Source organism: Monodelphis domestica, chromosome 1 (assembly GCF_027887165.1).
Source record: "Monodelphis domestica isolate mMonDom1 chromosome 1, mMonDom1.pri, whole genome shotgun sequence".
In the NCBI taxonomy this organism is placed as follows: domain Eukaryota; kingdom Metazoa; phylum Chordata; class Mammalia; order Didelphimorphia; family Didelphidae; genus Monodelphis; species Monodelphis domestica.
Window position 1 is genome coordinate 361313072 of NC_077227.1, and position 23316 is coordinate 361336387.

The 23316-nt window shown below is 36.1% G+C and overlaps 1 protein-coding gene across 1 annotated transcript in view; it reads right to left on the reverse strand.

Moving 5' to 3' along the window:
* Nucleotides 1–23316, reverse strand: part of RNF145 (ring finger protein 145) — a 105588-nt gene that overhangs the window by 41142 nt on the left and 41130 nt on the right. Inside the window, exons 4-5 of the mRNA XM_007473959.3 lie at nucleotides 5504–5595; nucleotides 2344–2579 (exon numbers count right to left, since the gene is read on the reverse strand). Coding sequence (XP_007474021.1) covers nucleotides 2344–2579; nucleotides 5504–5595 — 328 coding nt within the window. The remainder of the gene's footprint in view (nucleotides 1–2343; nucleotides 2580–5503; nucleotides 5596–23316) is intronic.

Genomic DNA, 23316 nt, shown 5'->3' on the forward strand with positions numbered 1-23316 from the left:
TTATACTACTTGATTTCTAAGAGTTTTTCAGCCTCTAAAAGACCTATGATTCTATTCCTAACAATATCTTTCTCCCCTACCCTATTATCAAAATAAGATCACACAAAAACTACATGGTTTCTATTTTTCTTCTAACTTTTTTCTAGGTCATAAATATAATAATCTCATAATTAAAATATTTTTAGTCATTTCTTTAGTATCACCCCATTACTGTGGTGCAATGTATCCAACAGTAACCAAAAAGAAAGCTAATACAATACTGGAAAATGGAGATTTAGCCTTTATGTTTTTAAGTATGCAGTGAAGTAAAATAATTTTACCAAAGTAAATCCTAAGGAAAATGTATTGTCTAGAACTAATTCAGTTGTATTGTCTATGACTACAATAAATTATGAAGCAAAACATAATAATGTAATCTTTCTGGTGATATAAATTATATCCATGATTATGAAGACATTAAAATGGAGTACTTGTTCATTAAGAAATGTTACATTGAATCAATTTTTGTGAATAAGCAAAGTTACAAATTCAGTTTCCTTATTAAAATATTCATAATCATGAATCTTCTTGATTTCTAGTATATTTGCTGATAATTATGATGACAGGGAACTGAGTTTCACAAGGGTATGCATGTAATTAATGAAATTTGTTCAGAGATATGGATCAGATGAACTGGTTTGAAGATCTTACAAAGCTTATGGTAATTACTCTTGCTAAAATGAAGTTTCCAACAAGCCAGTGTTACTCCTAACCTACAAATTAACTACTTTTATGAATATATAGGATATCTTTCCTTTTCATATATAGGGTGGATATAATCCAACTGGGAATCATGACTACTATGACCCCTATGTAGAAATTAACAGAACAAATAGGCCTCAATTCCTAGCAGACTATTTAAGAAGGAGGCCCAGAGCAGATACTTCTCCACCTCCTACCTGGCTGCTCACCTGCATTTCTTCATTATCTCCAGACACTCACCTTTCTTTAAGATCACATCAACTCTAAACTCTCATCTCCTTACTACCCTAACCTTTTAGACCTCTCCTACATTCTGCCTGAAGAGGATTCAGGGTAGAGACTGGGGAGCTCCTACAATTATCTGTTTAAGGAGTGGAGGCTCACAGCAAATATTTTATCATTTCTCATTTGGCTTCAGTACTTCATCGTGCCCCCAACCTGGGTCTGCCCTTCTTCCTCCAGCTTTTAAGTATCTTTTTATATGCTGTCTTCTCCCATTAGACTGTGAGCTCTTTGAGAGAAGGGTCTGTTTCTTGCCTTTCTTTGTATCTTCAGTACTTAGCACAATACTTGGCAATACGAGTTAACAAATGTTTCTGACCAACTAATAAAAGATTCTCTACTTCCCAGTTGCTCAGCAATTCTAATTCCTCCACATCACCCTGCTCTCCAGCACACCTCTCTGCTTCCATCCTGGCAAGTCATGTACTACATAATGTCTTCCCCAAAAGTGGCCCTACCTAATGGACATAGGGAGGAGTATTTCTCCTTCTCCCAAGTAAGTGCTTTAAAGGAAGCCTTAAAGACATGATGTCAACCAATGGACACAAGGGGCTCTGGATCCAGGCAGAGAGTAGAATAGGACATAAGTGCCATGCTTCTATGATTGCTGGAGAAGGATTTGCATATCATAATTCCGGACACTGAAAATCAAGAGGGTTTCCTGTATCTTTATATAGTGGATAGACACATATATACAAATATACAAAATCCATAAATAGTACAAATTAACCACATAGATCACTTTTTAGCACTTTACTTTTTATTCATGATAGATCTGAAATGATAAAATTAAGATATAACTGATGTTGTTGGCTAGGTTATTCTCTTAAATATTTAATCTACTGTATTTTTGAGATGCCAATACATCATTAGCATTTTCAAAGACTTCTTTTAGTATCAGATAGATGTTCAACCTTTCTAATTTCTGTTATTTATTGTCTGAATTCATCTGTTTGGGATCAAAACATTAAAGGGAGCATTCGGACACATAACTGCAAAGGTTCAACTCAAATTAAGAGACTAAATAAAACAATTAAAATGTAGCTCTGGTTTTCATATATGTTATCAATTAAAATAAATTACCTCAGGAGTGAAATTTATATATGTTTATTTTACTTCTTTAAGAATAACCTCAGTTCAGCAAAACAATCAGACTTGGGCCATCAAGTAACCAAAATTTTATGCAAATCCTAACCAAAATTCTAATTATGCTTTAGTAATGTCATCACTGACATATGTGAAATGATGATAAATTAAAAGCTAAGTAAATTTTGTGCTTAGGTAGTATTTCAACTAAATATTCCTAAATATGTGTCTTACCTGGACCAATTCCCTATATGCAGATTTAGCAAGATTATATGGGACCAAAAGATTAGATGCAAGAAAATAGAGAACTTCTAATCCAGTAAAAATCATTGCAAATTTGTTAATGACAACAATAGTCTCTAGTGGAACAAGGCACAGTCGTGCCAGAAGAGGAAGCATGTGAGCAGAAAAGAGCCAGATCTGTTTAGTTTTCATCACACATGAGCACAACGTACACACCACCAATTGACCTAAAGGGGAAAAAGAACACTAAAATTATTATCATTTAATAAATGCAAAATCAAAACATTCAACCTAATATGCTATCAAGACAATGTCTTAATAAAATTAAGAGTAATTAATGTAATTAATGGTTTTTGTAGTCAATCTAGAGGATAATGTTCATGTATACCAAATATCAACTTTTCTAACATTAATTCCATATTCATATTATCTATAAATTTTGTATCCATACATCCATATGATTTTTTTTAAGCACTACTAATTTCCACTGACTTTTATAAGATCATTCCAAGCTGAAGGCAAGGATAGTAGTAGAAAAAAATTCTGGCAGTATTTAATTCAAATTATAATTTCACTGTTACTTTGTTTTTAGAAAAAATTTCAGAGATACTCAATTTATTCCCCTAAGTCTATGCCAACATCATGTGGTGATGAGACTTAAAATTACTGGTTTTAGCTTCTTTCATTGGTGAGCATAACTCACATAAGATATACTCTTTGAGAGAAGTAAAATCTGGTTTTGTTTTGTTTTTTTTATCTGTAGGTTTAAAATCTGTAGGAGAAGGGGCAGCTGGGTAGCTCAGTGGATTGAGAACCAGGCCTAGAGACGAGAGGTCCTAGGTTCAAATCTGACCTTAGCCACTTCCTAGCTGTGTGACCCTGGGCAAGTCACTTGACCCCCATTGCCTAGCCCTTACCACTCTTCTGCCTTGGAGCCAATACACAGTATTGACTCCAAGACGGAAGGTAAGGGTTTAAAAAAAAAAATTAAAAAAAATAAAAAAAATCTGTAGGAGAAGGAAAGAGCCACAATGGTAATGGAATCCCCTGGCCCAGATCTAAAAAAAATAGCTTATTTATCTTCTGATCTATAGGCAATACTGTTAGCATTTTATTTTAGAATATCACCAATTAAAAACCTATCCAAGGGTGGCAGCTGGGTAGCTCAGTGGACTAAGAGTCAGGCCTAGAGATGGGAGATCCTAGGTTCAAATCTGTCTTCAGACACTTCCCAGCTGTATGACCCTAAGCAAGTCACTTGACCCCCATTGCCTAGCCCTTACCACTCTTCTGTCTTGGAACCAATACACAGTATTGATTCCAAGATGGAAGGTAAGGGTTTAAGAAACAACAACAAAAAAACCCATATCTCCAAGAACCCTGTATCCTATAACAATACCTGATGTTTTCCAATTAATTTTCCTTTAAAGCTTACATAAGTGACATGGGAAGACAGTCACTTTTTTAAAAAAATAAACCCTTACTGTCCATCTTGGAGTCAATACTATGTATTGGCTCCAAGGCAGAAGAGTGGTAAGGGCTAGGCAATGGGGGTCAAGTGACTTGCCCAGGGTCACACAGCTGGGAAGTGTCTGAGGCCAGAGTTGAACCTAGGACCTCCCATCTCTAGGCCTGATTCTCAATCCACTGAGCTACCCAGCTGCCCCTGACAGTCACTTTTTTTTAAAACATAGTAATAAACCTTTGTAGTTCTTTTATTTAGAAACATGATTTTTGTTCTGTCTTAGAACTGATACCAGAATTGGTTCCAAGGCTGTTAAGGATTAGGCAATTGGGGTTAAGTTACTTGCCCAAGGTCATATAGCTAGGAAGTATTTGAGGTCAAATTTGAACCATGTCCTACCAACTTAAGGATTGGAACTCTCTACATTGAGCTATCTAGCTGCCCCTTTTGTAGTTATTTTAAAAGGCTTGGGCTTTCCCTGCCATATTGATCAACTTTGTTAATAAGCATTTACTCAACAAATCTTTGTGCAGACCACCATAGTAATCAATGCAGAAAACTTAAGAGTAATGTTATTAACTTCTTTCATACTCCTACCAGGATCTTTTCTTGTAAAACATTTCCATGGGTTTGAACAGTTTACAAGAAATCAATTACATGTCCTAAAACTTCATAATTACCTATATCAGTCTGAAGCAAACTGACTGCAAATACATACAGATTTAAAACTGGAGTTACAATTCAGTCCATTAAGGCAAATTCCTTTACCTAAAAATAAATCTTCCCTCTATTCCCAACAATGAGAGGATATGAAGAAAAAAGCTTTGATATATTTTATAAAAATAAATGACATTTTTATATGTAAAAATATTTTATATGTAAAACTATATTGTTTTAGCTTGTAATTTTCAGATATATAAACAAAATAAAGGCTTTTCATAGTGATGACAGACAATAATGGTGATATCGTATTTGTATAGCACTCATTACAAAGGGTTTTCTTATATACTATTTTATTTGATCTCCATAACAACTATATTAAGTACAAAGGAAAGGTCTTATAATTGCTAATTTTATAAATGAGGAATCTAAAGTTCTCAAAAATTAACTTCTCTTCAGTCACAGGAAGAGCTAGTTAAGCCAGAATTACAATCCACATGTCTTGAATTCTACTCTAACATTTTTTATTGTATCATGCCAAGATCTCCAGACCAACAACTTTGAATTCAGGTCTTTCTGACTGTAGGTCCAGCATGCTGTCTCTCTCTCCTAATCTCCTGTAATCTAGCATGTTTCACTTATGATTATGAAGAAAGCTCAAAAATACAAAAGCTAAATTATCTTATTAAAATCGAGAGGGGGCAGCTGGGTAGCTCAGTGGATTGAGAGTCAGGCCTAGAGATGGGAGGTCCTAGGTTCAAATCTGGCCTCAGACACTTCCCAGCTGTGTGGCCCTGGGCAAGTCACTTGACCCCCATTGCCTAGCCCTTACCACTCTTCTGCCTTGGAACCAATACCCAGTATTGACTCCAAGACAGATGGTAAGGGTTTAAAAAAAAAAAGAAATCTAGAGCCCATCATCTCAAAAGAGAAAAGGCTCCTAAATGTTCACCCCTCTCTAAGTAAATTAGGTGAACTACCTAAGTTCATCTCATCCTCTTAGCTATTTTTGCTAATTAAACTTACCTATTAGAGCTGTAGTGAAGCGATTCATAGACAAAGGCTCTAAGTACATTGGTCCTTCATAGGCTGACTCCAGTTCACTTCGAACATAATCCCTAAAAATTCCAAATAATGAAATTATATTTTTATGTATACTCCAAAAACACAATTGTGGTGAAGAAGGGAAGGCAAATTGGTAGAAATAGAACTCTACCTCACAGCTAAGATAGACAGATTTCCTACAAAATTATATCATACTAGTAAAATTATTATTCATAGCCTGTTAATTAGATTATAAAATGGCACATTTTTGGAAATGACTTTTTCTTCTTGCCTTCCCCCCCTAACTACAACATAATATATTAGAACTTAATAAAGTAGAAGCAAGAAGAGGAGGTAGTTTCATGATGTTTCAGTAGTTATTTTATTTCCTTCTTGCAGAGTAAAATGTTACTAAGGCAACTTGTCTTCCTGATAATTGTATCCTCCCTTTCTACACTCTTCTTACTTCCCTACTTCCCTCTCCACAAACAAATGTTCTCCTTCTCAAAAGGTAATCCTCCTTTGTGCCTCTCTCCCATTTACTTATCAAAGTAGTCATACATATCAAGTTTGCCTATAATAGGAAATCATTCATTCTACCAAAAATTGGTTTGATCAATGAAAGGACTAAAATTCCATAGTACTAAATGTTCACCATTTAGGATGCTATCCTGACAGCAAGGCCACTGACTCAAGATGCAGAATAAGACATAAATTTTTGGACATGGATAATTGTTGCACAAATATACTGAAACTATGTTTTAGAGCATAACTTAATGGATTGTTTGAAATAATTTAAGCTATGGATAAGAGAGTCTGGGACTATAATTCTTCAATTCTATTTTTCATAAAATTCAATCTTTTAAGATGCAAAGAAGAGATGAAATGTACCAAGAGTACATTACAATCTTTTAACTAAGAAGTCTTGCATGATGATATTTATTATTAGGTTTATCAGAGGAAATTAACTCTACGCAACCATGAATAATAGCTTTTTCTTCTCAAATCTCCTCATTTGGGCAGTTTGTAAAATGTAAGCAATACTGAGCATGTATTTTCTTAAAAAACCCTTTTACACCTAGTCACAATATCCATGACAGCTTGTTCTCTCTTCTGATTTTATATTATTGAATGTGTAAGGCATATTAAAGTTATTCTCTTCAAAATAATCTGCAACAAAAAGAAATCTACTAAAGAAAGAAAAGAATGTTGGATTTGGAGTCAGATGATCCAAATTTAAATTCCACCTCTGGGAGGTACCACCCTTATGATAGAGGACAAGCAAATGAACCTTTCTGGTCCTTAATTTCCTCATTTACAAAATGAGGGGATTAGAATAGATGACACCTAAATTTTCTTCTAATTCTAAATGTCCTATAAAATATTATTATTTTATAATAAACTTCCTTTCTTTCAAAGTTCATATCAATTACCATCTCCTACATAAGACCTTGCTTTATTCTTCCAAGTTACCAGTGACCCTAAAATTGCTTTGTATATTCTTGATATATATTCTATATTTATTTACACACATGAATATTTATCAGAATGTAAAGTTCTTCAGTTCTGGGATTTTTTTTTGTCTTTGGCTTAGTTTTAGCTGTTTTAGCTCCTTAGTTTTAGCACACAATAGATATATATTGAAAATTTACTTTATATTTGCTTTGCACATATTTTGTATATCTGTTTACACAAATTTTCCTTCACCAACAGAATGTTTGAATATAGTTTCCCCTCAAACTCTTGAGGGTACAACTATTTTTCTTCTTATCCCTAGCACCTATCACAGGGCAAGGACTTTCTTATATATTTGGCACAAAATGGGTGTAGACCAATGATCTTCCATCAAATGCTCAAAATGCTTATGCAATCTGAATTTAAAAGCTTATATCACAAAAGTATTAGAAGAGAACAAGATCAGAGGTTTTAATAGAAAATGAAAATTTTATACTAACAAGGGAGAGCAGAAAAGATAAAAATAGAAAATATCTATTTCATGAAATTAAAAGGACTTTGCTAAAGAAAAAAGAAAAAAAAACAGCTCAGAAAAGAAGAAAAGTTAGGGACTTGCATCAAATGTTTCTGATAAAATTCTCACATTAAGACTAAGAGCCATCTCAACAAAGGATGTAATCCAACCTTTCTCAAAAGAACTGCAAACTATCAACAATAATATGAAAGAAATTAAATCATGAATAAGAAATGCAAACAAAACTATGAGGTTTTACCATACACACTGAAAATTAGTGAAGATGATAGAAAGGTGAAAACTGGTAATGTTGGAAGGGCTGTAACACAGGCACATTAAATAAGATATTGTTAGTGAAATTAACCATTCTAGAAAGTAATTGGGAATTATATATTTTAAAAAATTGAAGAATATGTCCACAATCTTTAACAGAGAGATCTCAGTACCACAGAAAGGCCTGAAAGAGCTATCCATACTAGTACTTTTTTTGTAGGAACATAGAACAGGAACTAAGTACTTACCCATTGATTAGATGGGTAAACAAATTTTGGTACAGAAACAAGAAAATATCACTATATCAAAAAAAAAAAAAGGAATTCAAATGTGATGGCAAAATACATAAATTGATGCAGAATAAGTAGAATCAGAAAAACAATGTGAACATAATGGATATAATACTGAACATAGGGGGCAGCTGGGTGCTTCAGTGAATTGAGAGCCAGGACTAGAGACAGAAGGTCCTAGGTTCAAATCTGGTCTCAGACACTTCCTAGCTCTGTGACCCTGGGCAAGTCACTCAACCCCCCACTGCCTAACCCTTATTGCTCTTCTGCCTTAGAACCAATATATAGTATTGATTCTATGATGGAAGGTAAGGATTTATAATAATAATAATATCTGAATATAATCTTCTAATAAAAATCAAGCTTAACCTTGATTATGGAAGATTTGGAAAAATGCACCTCAATCTATTTGTTGTAGACCTGGGGGGTGGGAGTGGAATGGGGGGGAGGGAGGAAGAAGAGAGTTCTATAGCATGAAATAGTACATATTCTACCAGTGGGCGAATAACAGTCAATCTATTAGCTAATTTTACTAAACTGTGGGTTCTTTTTCCTCTTTATTTCTTCTACTTTTTTCACAAGGGATGACTGGCTGAGTAGAGAATGGAGTTGATAGATAAGCCCTAGAGACTAAAGAAAGGTAAAAATGATCCCTATCCTGAAGACTTGTACATTGGATTAGGGGAGATGACATGTAATTATAACTAGTACTGTACGTGAGTGACACCACACTTTGTGGCACCGCCACATACAGTGCTCCTCTCACTGACCACAATGAAAGAGGTGCCCTTTCTGGAAGTATGGTGGGGGCTGGATAAATGGCCTCAGGGGGCTGCATGTGGCCCATGGGCCATATTTTGGGGATCCCTGCTTTACATGGTATATGAAATGAGATTGGGCTATACCTTTATTTCTGCCATTTTGTTTTATAGTTTTCCCAGAAGTTTTTGTCAAGTAGTGATTCTTTCCCCCAAAGCTTGAATCTTTGAGTTTATCAAATACTAGTTTACTTTGTTCATTTTCTACTGTGTATTGGTTTTGCAATCTGCTACTATTTCTTAGACAGTACCAGATTATTTTGACGTTTAATCCTTTCTAGTACAGTTTAAGATCTGGTATGACTAGGCTACCTTCCTTCACTTCCTCCTCACCTCCATTAATTGCTTTGATATCTTAACTGTTTCTTCTTCCAGGTAAAATTTTAAATTATTTTAATTAGCTATGAAATAATTTTTTGGTAGTGTGATTAGTGTTGCATTGAATAAATAAGCATGTAATTATAATGGAAAACTATTGCACTATGAGAAATGATGCCCAGTAGGATTTCAGAAAAATCTGAAAAGACTAACATGAAATGATAGCACATGTATAATCAATACCAAATCTTCTACTTCTCTGGGTGGGGGTATAAGGAGGGAGGGAGGGAGGGAGGGAGGGAGGGAGGGAGGAAGGGAAGGAGAAAGGAAGGAATAGAATTTAAGAACTCAAAATGATAGAAAATGAATACCAAAAATTGCTCTTTCATGTAAATGGGAAAAAAAGAAAACATTACTGGGAGGGAGGAAGGAGAATGACAAGATTTGGCAATAATTTAGTTAGATGGAAGTAAAAATTAAAAGCTGAGAATGGAATCAAGGTTGTATGAAAGCCTGAGTGAATGGGAGGGTGATGGTCATGACCTTGATAATAATAAGGAAGTTTTCATTCATCTTTCCTTTCAGAGGACCAATGACATCAAGGGTTGATGAATTGTGTATGAACTGAATTTAAGTGAGGCTGAATTGCACAGAGTTGTCAGGCTCATTCTGTCTTCCAGTCATCAAAATTCAATGGCAAGACAAAAATCAAGATGACTGGCAATATACCCTGTGATTCCGTGGATTACCTTGGCATATCTGATGTCTGACCAAACTTCTTCAGCCACCATCATGGCCATAGGAACAAATTGTTCTCCTCCTCCCATTCTGCAGAGGGAAATCTTCACATGCCAGAAGTAGACATCTCCCTAACTCACTATGGGTTTGATGGATATCAATTAATCTCAACCTGGTTTATCCTGTCCGTTGAGATGCTTCTTGAATCCACAGGTGAGAATTGGTGAAAGATGGACACCAAAGGTAGATGAGCAGCCACAAAAAGGTTCAGCAATCCCTCACACCAGAGGTTTTAGTCCTTGCTAAACAGAAAAGAGAGGCTAGCAATTTCCTTAATAAGGATGAAAGAGGTCTTACAACAAACACAAGGCCACCTATTCTGTGACAACTAACCAATAAAGTAAGACATAAAAGGAAGCTCTGGAGAGAATGATGAGTTATATTTGTTTAGTTTGAGATGCCTGCAGGATATCTGGCTTGAGACCTATAAGGAGTAGTTGGTAAACTAAAGCTGAGAAGAGAGGGCTAGATATTTAGAACTAGGAATCCTCAGCATATATAAGTGAATTCAAGGGAGCTGTTGACATCTCCAAGTAAGATAGTATAGAGGTAGAACAGAGGTAAAAGAGGAAAGGGTCCAAGACAAAGCCTTGAGGAAAACCCACAGTTCCTGGACTGACCTGGCTGAAGAATTAGCAAAAAAATAAGAAAGAGTGATTGATAAGAAACTATGGGAGGGCAATGTCATGAAAACCTAAAAAGAAGAGATGATATCCTAAAGGCTATTGCAATAGAGATTTCAATAAGGTTAAGATCTAAGATCTGGGAATTAAGGAATCACTGGTATTACTTCAAATTATCTTTCTTAAGTTTCCTGATTCATGAATCTATATTTTGCCCTCTACTTCTAATAATCTGGGCAGTTTTCACATATGATTCCTTTAAATATCAGGTCTAGACTTTTTCTATCCCACAGACTTCAGAGAGAACAATGATTCATAAACTATATCTCCTACATGTGTTTTCCAGGTCAGCCATTTTTAGTTGGACAGCTTACATTTTCTTTTATTTTTTTCTATCTTAATATTTCTTGGGGTTTCAGTCACTGATTTGATTTAGTTTAGTTTTCAGGGAGTCTATTACTTGGGAAAAGTTTACCACTGTATGTTCTAAACATTTTTTCTACCCTCTAATCTTTCCTCCAGAATCTCTATTTCATTTTTTTAAAATGTTTCCCTTCAGTTCTTCTCGTGATTCATGTAATCCCTGTTGAAAATCCATTTTGAAAATCTTTGCTTGTGATGGTTACAAAGCTATCTCCTTTCAGGTAGATCTCTAAATTATAGTTTTTCATAAGTGCCATTTTTGTTTTGGGGGAGTTTTTGTTTGTTTTGTTTTGTTTTAGTTTTGATTCCTGAATTGAAGCTTATGTCATGGCCAAGAACACTTTTAGGTGAGACAGTCAGCCCTACTTAGTCCTTCCCTATTTCTCCTAGACTTTTACTCAGACACCCGATACCTAGGTTTAAATCCCCTGGAATTTTGAGGTTCAGAGCAGAGATCTTTAGGGCCCTATTTGGCATCCCAGGACAAGGTATTAAAGATCTTGGATTCTATAAGTGTACCAGTAAAAGTCATGCATTCCCAGATTCCCCAGGTCTTCCAAGAGTCTAGTATGGGTATATAACCCATTTAGGGCTGACAATTTTATTCTTGCTGCCAATGAACAGAAAGCACTACCTGTTAAAAGTGTATCTATTCTTTCTCTGGTTGTAAAGAAGTCTATAAAGTTTGCCTGTGCTGGTAGCAGCTTTGATGATGGTCTTATTCAATTGCCCATATGATTCTGGCTTAGTGTGGATGAATGTGTGTGCATGAACACACATAATGCATGTATGTACACACATTCACATAGTACTGAGCTAGAAGAAGCAATATATTGAAGGTTCTTACTTAATTTCTTGATTATTATTTACTCTAGCACAAATCTGAGATTTCTAACTACTATGAGTATGGGGAAATTAGGGAGTTAGTTTCTGTTTAGGCAGCCATGTTGAACATGAGTATTCACAATGAAACTCAACAGCTCTTTCCCTAGTCTGATATAAATGCTTCAGTATTCGAACTTTTCCTTTTTCTTGAGAAATCTAAACGACTTCTTTGATTTACATTTGTCAGTTATAAAATAATGGACAGCCTGAAAAGTAGGACTTAAAAAAAATCCAACAATGACTCCATCAGAACAAGAATTACAAAAATATCAAAAGACTGAAAAATAGGATAAAATGTGAAGTCTAAAATAAAGGACAAATGACCAGGAAAGCAGATCTTAGAGAAATGGTTTTAAGAATTATTGGGAAGTTGGATGAACTAGGTAGCACAGTCAATGGAGCACCAGTTCTACAGTCTGAAGGACGTGTATCCAAATCTAATCTCAGACAGATAATTCCTAGCTGCATGACCCTGGGCAAGTCACTTAATACCAATTGCCTAGCCTTCACCAATCTTCTGCTTTAAAAAATATACTCAGGGACTTCCGGGTAAGCATGGCTGCAGAGTAGACGCGACTTGCTTCCTCTCCTCAAACCCAAGGACACAGACGACCACAAAAGACCCTCCCAAAATAAAAAACAACCATCCTCATAAGAATGGAAAGACCCCACAACAAGGTGAAGCTCTGAAGGTGGGTGGGATTCCAGCACCTCCACAATATAAGGGAACGAAAAGCTGACCCACCCCCTACCCCCACCAAACAGCAGGAGCCAAAGTTAAAGTCAGCACTGGCCAGAATCAACAAGTGAGGGAGGGGCATCCCAGGACTGAACAATGGGCAGACCCAGGTCTGGGGACCTGAATAAGATACAGTCCTTCTCCTGAGAGTACTAACACCTGAAACCCCGGCAAGCAGGCTAGGGGAGCACAGATCTCAGGCTCCCAGAACTACCACGCTGTAATCACCGAGTGCTCAAAGGGATCCCCTGAAGTGAGCAAGGGGCACCTATAGGTCTTGGGAGTTAGCTAAGACCACCAAAGACTTTCACCTGAGAGCACTAACTCCCAAAACGCCGGCAGGCAGGGGAGGGCAGTCCTTCGGCCTCCCCAGGAAGACAGCTCAGCTGCAGAGAACCTAGAATTTGCCTGAGACTAAAGCCTTGACCATTAGACCCTTATACTGAGGGCAAGTACTACTCATTCAGATTTCTGACTGGAAAGGGGAGGAAAGAGGAAAAAAACAAACAAAACACAGAGATGGCAAACTGTACCCAAGAACCCCAACACCCCAAAACCAAGAAAAGCAAGAAGAAGGGGGTGACATTGGATACATTTTATGGAGGGAAAAAAACAAAAAACAAGAGGAAATAGCAAAAGAGGAAGCGCAAACAAATGCTCCAAAACCTTCCAAAACAAATGGAAATTGTCCATAAGCTCTTGAAGAATTTAAATTGGCAGTTATCAAAAAGATGGAAGCCTTCTGACAGGAAAAATGGGAAATAATGAAAAAGGAACTCGGCAATCAGAAGCACGAAAAAACACAACTACAGAAACAGCTTGAAGCCTCAAATAGCAGGATAGAACAAACTGAAAAGGAAAACCAGGTTTTAAAGGTCAGAATCAGGCAACTGGAAGACAATGATCTTGCAAAAGAGCAAGAATTAATAAAGCAAAGCCAAAATACTAAGAAATTAGAAGAGAACATAAAATATCTCACTGACAAGGTGACAGACCTGGAAAATAAAGGAAGGAGAGACAATCTGAGAATAATTGGCCTACCAAAAATAGTAATCTCGACATCATAATTCAAGATATCATCAAAGAAAATTGCCCAGAGATTCTAGAACAAGGGGGCAATACGGCATTGAAAGAGTTCACAGAACACCCACTACACTAAATCCCCAAAAGACAACTCCCAGGAATGCAATTGCCAAATTCCAAAGCTTTCAAGCAAAAGAAAAAAATTGTACAAGAAACCAGAAAAAGACAATTTAGATATAAAGGAATGCCAATCAGGATCACACAAGACCTTGCAATTTCCACTCTGAACGACGGTAAGGCATGGAACATGATTTTCAGAAAGGCAAGAGAGCTGGGTCTTCAACCAAAAATCAGCTATCTATCAAAACTGACTATATATTTCCAGGGGAAAGTAGGGGCATTAACCAAAATAGAAGATTTCCAAGTTTTTGTAAAGAAAAGACCAGAGCTCTGTGGAAAATTCGACATCCAAACACAAAGAGCAAGGAAAACTTGAAAAGGTAAATATGAAGGAAAGGGAAAAGGAGAAAAATGTTATCTTCTGCATTTATTCAAACTCTCTTCTATAAGGACTACATTTATATCAAATTATATATATTAATATGTAGGGATTATGTAATGTGTAACTCTCAAAAATTGTATGCATCATTAGAGTAGTTAGAAGAATCACGCATAGGGAATGACTGGGGCATTAAGACAATATGGAGAAGAGGGGGGTGAAAGAAAGAAAAAGGGAGGGGGTGAATCATTGATGGTACTAAGATATACTTCAAGAAATAGAAAAAAACTAAATAGAATAATCTTTCTCACACAAAGATACACATGGGAAGGGGAGGGGGAAGGAATTTCCTATAGGAAGGAGAGGAAGAAAGTGCTAACTGGTATTACTTAAACATTACTCTCAGTGAAATCAACTCTGAGAGCTTAGAACATCTAGATCCATTGGGATCTTGAACTTTATCTTATCCAACAGCGTAAGAGAGAAGGGGAAATTAAGGAGGGGTTGGGGGAAGGAGTATAAAAAGGGAGGGAAGAAGAGGGGGGAAGGGAAGGGAACAAAAAGGGAGGGGCTAGAAAGGGAAGCATATCAAGGGTAAGGACTAGGGGGACTAATCTAAATCACTGGTTTAAAAGGTTACAGCTAAAGAAGAAAGGTCAGAATTAGGGGAGGATATCAAAATGCCAGGGAATCCACAAGTGATAATCTTAACTTTGAACGTGAATGGGATGAACTCACCCATAAAATGTAGACGAATAGCAGAATGGATTAGAATCCCAAACCCTACTATATCTTGTCTTCAAGAAACACATATGAGGGCAGGTTGATACTCACAAGATTAGAATTAAAGGATGGAGTAAGACCTTCTGGGCCTCAACTGATAGAAAGAAGGCAGGAGTCGCAATCATGGTATCTGACAAAGCCAAAGCAAAATTAGACCAGATCAAAAGGGATACGGAAGGTAAATATATTCTGTTAAAAGGGAGTATAGACAATGAGGAATCATTCACTAATCAACATGTATGCACCAAATGGAATAGCACCCAAATTTCTAATGGAAAAACTAGAAGAATTGAAGGAGGAAATAGACAGTAAAACCACATTAGTGGGAGACTTGAACCAACCACTACCAAATTTAGATAAATCAAACCAAAAAATAAATAAGAAAGAGTTAAAAGATGTGAATGAAATCTTAGAAAAATTAGAGTTAATAGACATATGGAGAAAAATAAAGAGGGACAAAAAGGAATACACCTTCTTCTCAGCACCACATGGCACATTCACAAAGATTGACCATACACTAGGTCACAGAAACATGACATACAAATGCAGAAAAGCAGAAATAATATATGAAACCTTTTCAGATCATAAGGCAATAAAAATAATGATCAGTAAGGGTACATGGAGAGCCAAATCAAAAATTAATTGGAAATTAAATAATATGATAGTCCAAAATCAGTTAGTTAGAGAAGAAATCAAAGAAACAATTAATAATTTCATTGAGGAAAATGACAACGGTGAGACATCCTTTCAAACCTTATGGGATGCAGCCAAAACAGTACTTAGAGGAAAATTCATATCCATGAGTGCATATATTAACAAATTAGGGAGGGCAGAGATCAAGGAATTGGAAATGCAAATCAAAAAACTTGAGAACGAACAAATTAAAACCCCCCAGAAGAAAACCAAACTAGAGATCCTAAAAATAAAGGGAGAAATTAATAAAATCGGAAGTGACAAAACTATTGAACTAATAAACAACACTAGAAGCTGGTACTTTGAAAAAACAGACAAAATAGACAAAGTACTGGTCAATTTAATTAAAAAAGGAAAGAAGAAAGGCAAATTAACAGCATCAAAGATGAAAAGGGGGACCTCGTCTCCAATGAAGAGGAAATTAAGGCAATCATTAAAAACTACTTTGCCCAACTATATGGCAATAAATATACCAACCTAGGTGATATGGATGAATATTTACAAAAATAGAAATTGCCTAGAATAACAGAAGAAGAAATAGATTTCTTAAATAATCCCATATCAGAAAAAGAAATCCAAGAGGCCATCAAAGAACTCCCTAAGAAAAAATCCCCAGGGCCTGATGGATTCACAAGTGAGTTCTATCAAACTTTCACAGAACAGCTAATCCCAATACTATACAAACTATTTCACACAATAAGCAAAGAGGGAGTTCTATCAAATTCTTTTTATGACACAAACATGGTACTGATTCCAAAGCCAGGCAGGTCAAAAACAGAGAAAGAAAACAATAGACCAATCTTCCTAATGAATATAGATGCAAAAATCTTAAATAGGATACTAGCAAAAAGACTCCAGCAAGTGATCAGGAGGATCATTCACTATGATCAAGTAGGATTTATACCAGGAATGCAGGGCTGGTCAATATTAGGAAAACTATCCACATAATTGACCATATCAACAAACAGTCAAAAATCACATGATTATCTCAATAGACGCAGAAAAAGCCTTTGATAAAATACAACACCCATTCCTATTAAAAACACTAGAAAGCGTAGGAAGAGAAGGTCATTCCTAAAAATAATAAACAGTATATATCTAAAACCATCAACTAACATCATCTGCAATGGAGATGAACTAGATGCATTCCCAATAAAATCAGGAGTGAAACAAGGATGCCCATTATCACCTCTATTATGTAACATTGTACTAGAAACACTAGCAGTAGTAATTAGAGAAGAAAAAGAAATTGAAGGCATCAAAATAGACAAGGAGGAGACCAAGCTATTGCTCTTTACAGATGATATGATGGTCTACTTAAGGAATCCTAGAGAATCAACCAAAAAGCTAGTCGAAATAATCAACAACTTTAGCAAAGTTGTAGGTTACAAAAAAAACCCACATATACATCAGTATTTCAATTATTTCCAACACAGCTCAGCGGCAAGAATTAGAAAGAGAAATCCCATTCAAAATCACCTTAGACAAAATAAAATAGCTAGGAATCTATCTCCTGAGACAAACACAGGAATTATATGAACACAACTACAAAACACTCTCCACGCAAATAAAACTAGACTTGAGCAATTGGAAAAAATATTAACTGCACATGGGTAGGACGAGCCAATATAATAAAAATGACCATCCTACCCAAGCTTATTTATCTATTTAGTGCTATACCCATTTAACTTCCAAAAAACTTTTTACTGACTCAGAAAAAATCATAACAAAGTTCATTTGGAAGAAGAAAGGGTCAAGGATATCCAGGGAAACAATGAAAAAAAAATACAAAGGAAGGTGGCCTTGCAGTCCCAGATCTCAAACTCTATTATAAAGCAGTGGTCATCAAAACAATTTGGTACTGGCTAAGAGACAGAAAGGAGGATCAGTGGAATAGACTCGGGGTAAGTGACCTCAGAAATACAGTATATGACAAACCCAAAGAGTCCAGCTTCTGGGACAAAAACCCACTATTTGACAAAAACTGCTGGGAAAACTGTAAAACAGTGTGGGAGAGATTAGGTATGGATCAACACCTCACACCCTACACCAAGATAAACTCAGAATGGGTGAATGACCTGAACATAAATAAGGAAACTATAAGTAAATTTAGTGATCACAGAATAATTTACACGTCAGTCCTGTGGGAGGGAAAGACTTTAAAACCAAGCAAGACATTAAAAGAGTCACAAAATGTAAAATAAACAATTTTGATTACATCAAATTAAAAAGTTGTTGTACAAACAAAACCAAAGAAACCAAATTGATAAGGGAAGCAATTTTCATAATAAAATCCTCTGACAAAGGTCTAATTACTCAAATTTATAAAGAGCTAAATCAATTATACAAAAGAACAAGCCATTCTCCAATTGATAAATGGGCAAGGGACATGAACAGGCAGTTTTCAGCCAAAGAAGTCAATACTATTTATAAGAAAAAGTGCTCTAAATCTCTGATAATCAGAAAGAGGCAAATAAAAACAACTCTGAGGTATCACCTCACACCTAGCAGATTGGCTAACATGACAGCAAAGGAAAGTAATGAATGCTGGAGGGGATGTGGCAAAGTCGGGACATTAATTCATTGCTGGTGGAGTTGTGAATTGATCCAACCATTCTGGAGGGCAATTTGGAACTATGGCCAAAGGGCGATAAAAGAATGTCTGCCCTATGATCCAGCCATAGCACTGCTGGGCTTGTACCCCAAAGAGATAATAAGGAAAAAGACTTGTACAAGAATATTCATACCTGCGCTCTTTGTAGTGGCCAAAAATTGGAAAATGAGGGGATGCCCTTCAATTGGGGAATGGCTGAACAAATTGTGGTATATGTTGGTGATGGAATACTATTATGCTAAAAGGAATAATAAACTGGAGGAATTCCATGGGAACTGGAACAACCTCCAGGAAGTGATGCAGACCGAGAGGAGCAGAACCAGGAGAACATTGTACAGAGAGACTGATACACTGTGGTACAAGACAACGTAATGGACTTCTCCATTAGTGTCAATACAACGTCCCTAAACATTCTGCAGGGATCCAGGAGAAAAAAATACTATCCACAAGCAAAGGACAAAAGGTGGGAGTAAAAACACCGAAGATAAGCAACTGCTTGACTACAGGGGTGGAAGGGACAGGAATGAGGAGAGACTCTAAATGAACACCCAAAATACAAATACCAACAACATGGAAATGGGTTTGAAGCAAGGACACATGTGATACCCAGTGGAATAGTGCATTGGCTAGGGGAGAGGCAGTGGGGGTTGGGAGGAAGGGAAGGGGAATGGGAAGGGGGAAGGGGAAAGGGGAAAGGGGAAAAAGGGGGAAGGGGGAAAGGGGAAAAGGGGGAAAAGGGGGGAAAGGGGGAAAAGGGGGAAAAGAGGAAAGGGGAAAGGGGATAGGGGAAAGGGGAAAGGGGAAAGGGGAAAGGGGAAAGGGGAAAGGGGAAAGGGGAAAGGGGAAAGGGGAGGGAAGGGAAGGGAAGGGAAGGGAAGGGAAGGGAAGGGAAGGGAAGGGAAGGGAAGGGAAGGGAAGGGAAGGGAAGGGAAGGGAAGGGAAGGGAAGGGAAGGGAAGGGAAGGGAAGGGAAGGGAAGGGAAGGGAAGGGAAGGGAAGGGAAGGAAAGGAAAGGAAAGGAAAGGAAAGGAAAGGAAAGGAAAGGAAAGGAAAGGAAAGGAAACTGGAGCAGTAGAGCACTTAGATCTTGGTCAAATATTGAAGATGACAAGATTATCCATTGTAAAAAAATAAAATCAAAAACATACTCAATGTTGATTCTAAAACAGAAGAAATGGTTTAAAAAAAGAATTATTAGGAGTTTAAAGTCATTTCACCAACAAGATAAAGAACTAGATACTTTGCCCAAACCTCATGACGCATCAAACCTCTACAAAATGTGCCAGAGTTAAAGCTATTTAAGCTCTCTTCATGATCTGGAACACCAAGAACCCAAACAAAGTTAAAAACAAGATGAACTAATAATAGCAAGGAAGGTTAATTCCTAATCCCTAAAGGGCTTATTTGACATCCCAACCCCCTCATCCACCACACTCCTAGAAGTAGAACAAGAAATAATACAATAAAATTATTCAGACTTCAGATCACAAAAGGCAAAGTGCCAATCAAAATAATCCACATGTTAGAAAATATATTATGCCACAAACTCCAAAACATAGTAGTTAAACTTAATAATTCCAATGACAAATAAAAAATTCTACAAGCGACCAGGAAAAAGACCTTCAAATATAAAGGCAAAGAAATTCAAATAACACAATACTATTCTATACCCACTAGAAACCACAGGAGGAAATAATGTCAATAAAGAGAATAATATGTTCCAGAAAAGCAAAGGAGCTCAAGATGAAGCTCAAGGTGGATCTACTCTGCAAATCTGAACTGGATGTGAAATTTTAAAAGAGGTGCTTGAAACATTCCTAAAAAGAAAACCCGGACCTGAAAAAGTTACTTGCCTCTCAAGCAATCTATACAAAAGAAATACAAAAAGGGGAATTCAGCTATCAAGGTCAACTACAAAATGGCTACAGAGGAGAAGAAGTCAAATAGAAGTGATGGTAGAGAAACAGGTCTGAAACATGGACTAAATCTCATGACATACCACTTACAGGTAAATTGGTATTTTTGTGGTATTAAATAACAAAATGGAAAGGAGCTGAAAAGAGGGGAGTAAGAAGATAGTGGGAAATATATAGCTAAAAGCTAACAACAAAGGGGAAGAAAACTCATGCAGTCTCTCAATAAGGAAAAAGTCTACAGGAGAATGCTTTATGAAGCAGAGAGAGAATGAAAAGAGGGAAAAGAAGAAGGAAACTTTGTTTCAATGATGAGAAATACTAAAGACAAATGCACCTATTGTGAACTTTAAATTATTCCACCCTACTTAGACCTTACTTTATGGGAAGATAAAGTTGTAATCTCCTGATTGAACAATGAAGGTACTTAGCTCTTACCTTATAGTGAAGCTAGAACTTTAAGCTAAGCCTATTTTTAGATCTTAATACAAAAAGATGTTAAGTAAATATAAAGGTTAAATTAATCACAAAAAGGTCAAGTATCTTAATACAAAAAGGTGTTAATTAACTATAAAGGTTAAATCAATCACAAAAAGGTCAAGTAACTAACAAAAGGTGAACTTAACAAAGAAGTGTTAAGTAACTCTAAAGATCTAATCTAATCAAAGAAGATGAGAACTAAAGAATGGGCATTTAGAGGAGGGGACACATGGGTGAAAGGTATATATATTTGGCTCACTTCCTCTCTCAGATGCCTTTTGCAGAGGAGAGGTGGCTGACAGCAGCATACTGGGCCTTTCAGCATCTTGATGTGGCTACAGCTATTTCCGTTCAGTGGTGAGTTTCTGGCTGAAGTTTCCCTCCTTTACTTTCCAACTTTATCCTCTTAGAAGCCTCTCATCTTCTTCAGAGACCTAGAGATGGAGATTTTAAACTCCCCCTCTTCCTTCCTTCTCCTTAAATTCCTTCCCATTATATTAATTAAAATTACCATAAATTTCCAGACTGAGTTGGGTATTTTATTTGGGATTTTCCCCCTGGCGACCAATTAATTTGGATTTAAGTAAAAATCCTAAAATTATCTTCACCTTATATAAGAAGAAAGGTACAGTACAACCTTGTTTTATACAAACTCAATATATGCAAATTCAGATATACATGACTGACAATCAAAAAAAGGGCAGAAAAATATGTAAAATAATTACATGCTAAATCCACACCATTTTCCCAAGTAACATAGTCTCACTGCAATTCACTCAACCATGCTTTCTCACTCTGAGAAGAATCATTATGTTGTTTTGCAGCAAACATTAGCTTCTGCATCAATCTTTGTTACAAAGTTCATGCTTTAATAAGTTGTGTCCCTATCCAAACAGTGCTTCTCTTTGTTTCATTAATACTATTTATTTATTATCAATAGCCCCAAACTACAATAGTAGTGATGCTGGTACTGATAAACCTAAAAAAAGTAGTTAAGTACCTACATATGTTTGCATAACAAGTTCATATAAAATGTTCATATCAAATAACGAGGTTCTTGATTATGCATCATTTTCAACTTATATGAAGGCACAAAAGGGTTTTGGAATGTATTGGTCATGTAAAACAAGGTATAACTGTATTCTGTGAAGGAGTGACCTTACAGTGGGTGGTTATTATTTGAAGGATTTGATGCTTACAGATCTCTTATTGTGCTTCAGAAGAAGAGCTAAATCAAGTTCCTGAAAGTAACTAATACTCAGAAGAGGAGGACATGGATCTAGGAAGGAGGTTTTAAGAAACTAAGATGGGACTGAGGGAGGAATGACCAAAGGAAAGGTAAGGTTAAAAATGAATTACATAGAAACATACCAAGGAACAATATCCTCTCTATCACCTTCAGAAACTGCTATTTCTAAATGAGGTACAACAGACAAAAGGAAGGCAGGAAACAAGATCTACAAGGTAACAACAGAATTATTTATGAGAGGGAACCTAAAGCAGGTACTTCAAAAGTTTTCTAAGCATGAAGGGGGGAGGGGGGAGCAGGCAGGGAAGAAATATAAGGGCCAAGAATAAACATCAGCAAAAAAAGGATTGCTAGGTGACTCAATGAATTGAGAGCTAGGCCTAGAGAAGGGAGGGCCTGGGTTCAAATCTAACTTCAGACAATTCCTAGCTGTGTGATCCTGGGCAAATCACTTAACCCCTATTGCCTAGCCCTTATTACTCTTCTGCCTTGGAACTAATATGCAGTTTTAATAAATAAACAAAAGTCAACAAAAAGAAAAAAAAATATTGAAAAGAATAAGGTAGAAAATCCATTTCAGAAAAAGATTAAATTTCATTTTATAAACTAACAAAATAAGATGAAGATGAAGGATTCTGACTACTTAACTAAGAGAAGGGGGGGAAAGGTGAAGAATTAACTAAAAGCAAGAAAGATAAGGAGCTAATAAACAAACTCTAAAACTTGGGAAATGGGTTATAAATTGAAGTGGCAGAGTGTTTGAAGGGGAGAGGAGAAAAGGAGACGGAAACAGAGTTGCTTTAAAAAAGGTTAAGCTAAGGTAATTGAATTGGTAGTGCTGTGTTTATAGATGAAGAAGGGAAAAATCCTAACTTGGGGGAGAAAACACAGTATTAGAGACAAATATTAGAAAACAGAAACTTAACTTTCCTAATTTTAAATGTGAATGGATTGAATGATGCAATAAAATGAAAAGAGTAAAAAAATTTCAGAATAAGAACATAAAAACAAAACAAAAACCCACATATCTTTTGCTTATAATAAACTAAACACGCACACACATGTGAACATGTGCTTGTGCAAAATGTGGTAATGGAAAAAAATTCCTTATGTATCAAATGAATCAAAAAATTAGAGAAATTGTAATCATGCCATTAGAAAAAGCAAAAACATTCAAAACATAAAAAGATAAACAAGAAAACTGCATTATCCTAAAAGAAACCATAGACAACAAACCAATAGCAATATTAGGCTTCTATGCTACAATGCCCTAGCATCTAAATTCATAAAGTGAATGTTAACTAGACTACAAGAAGATATAGATAATAGAAAAGCAACAGGAGATTTCAACATCCCTCTCTCAGTTTTGGATATGTCTTCTAACAAAAAGATAGACAAGAAAGAAA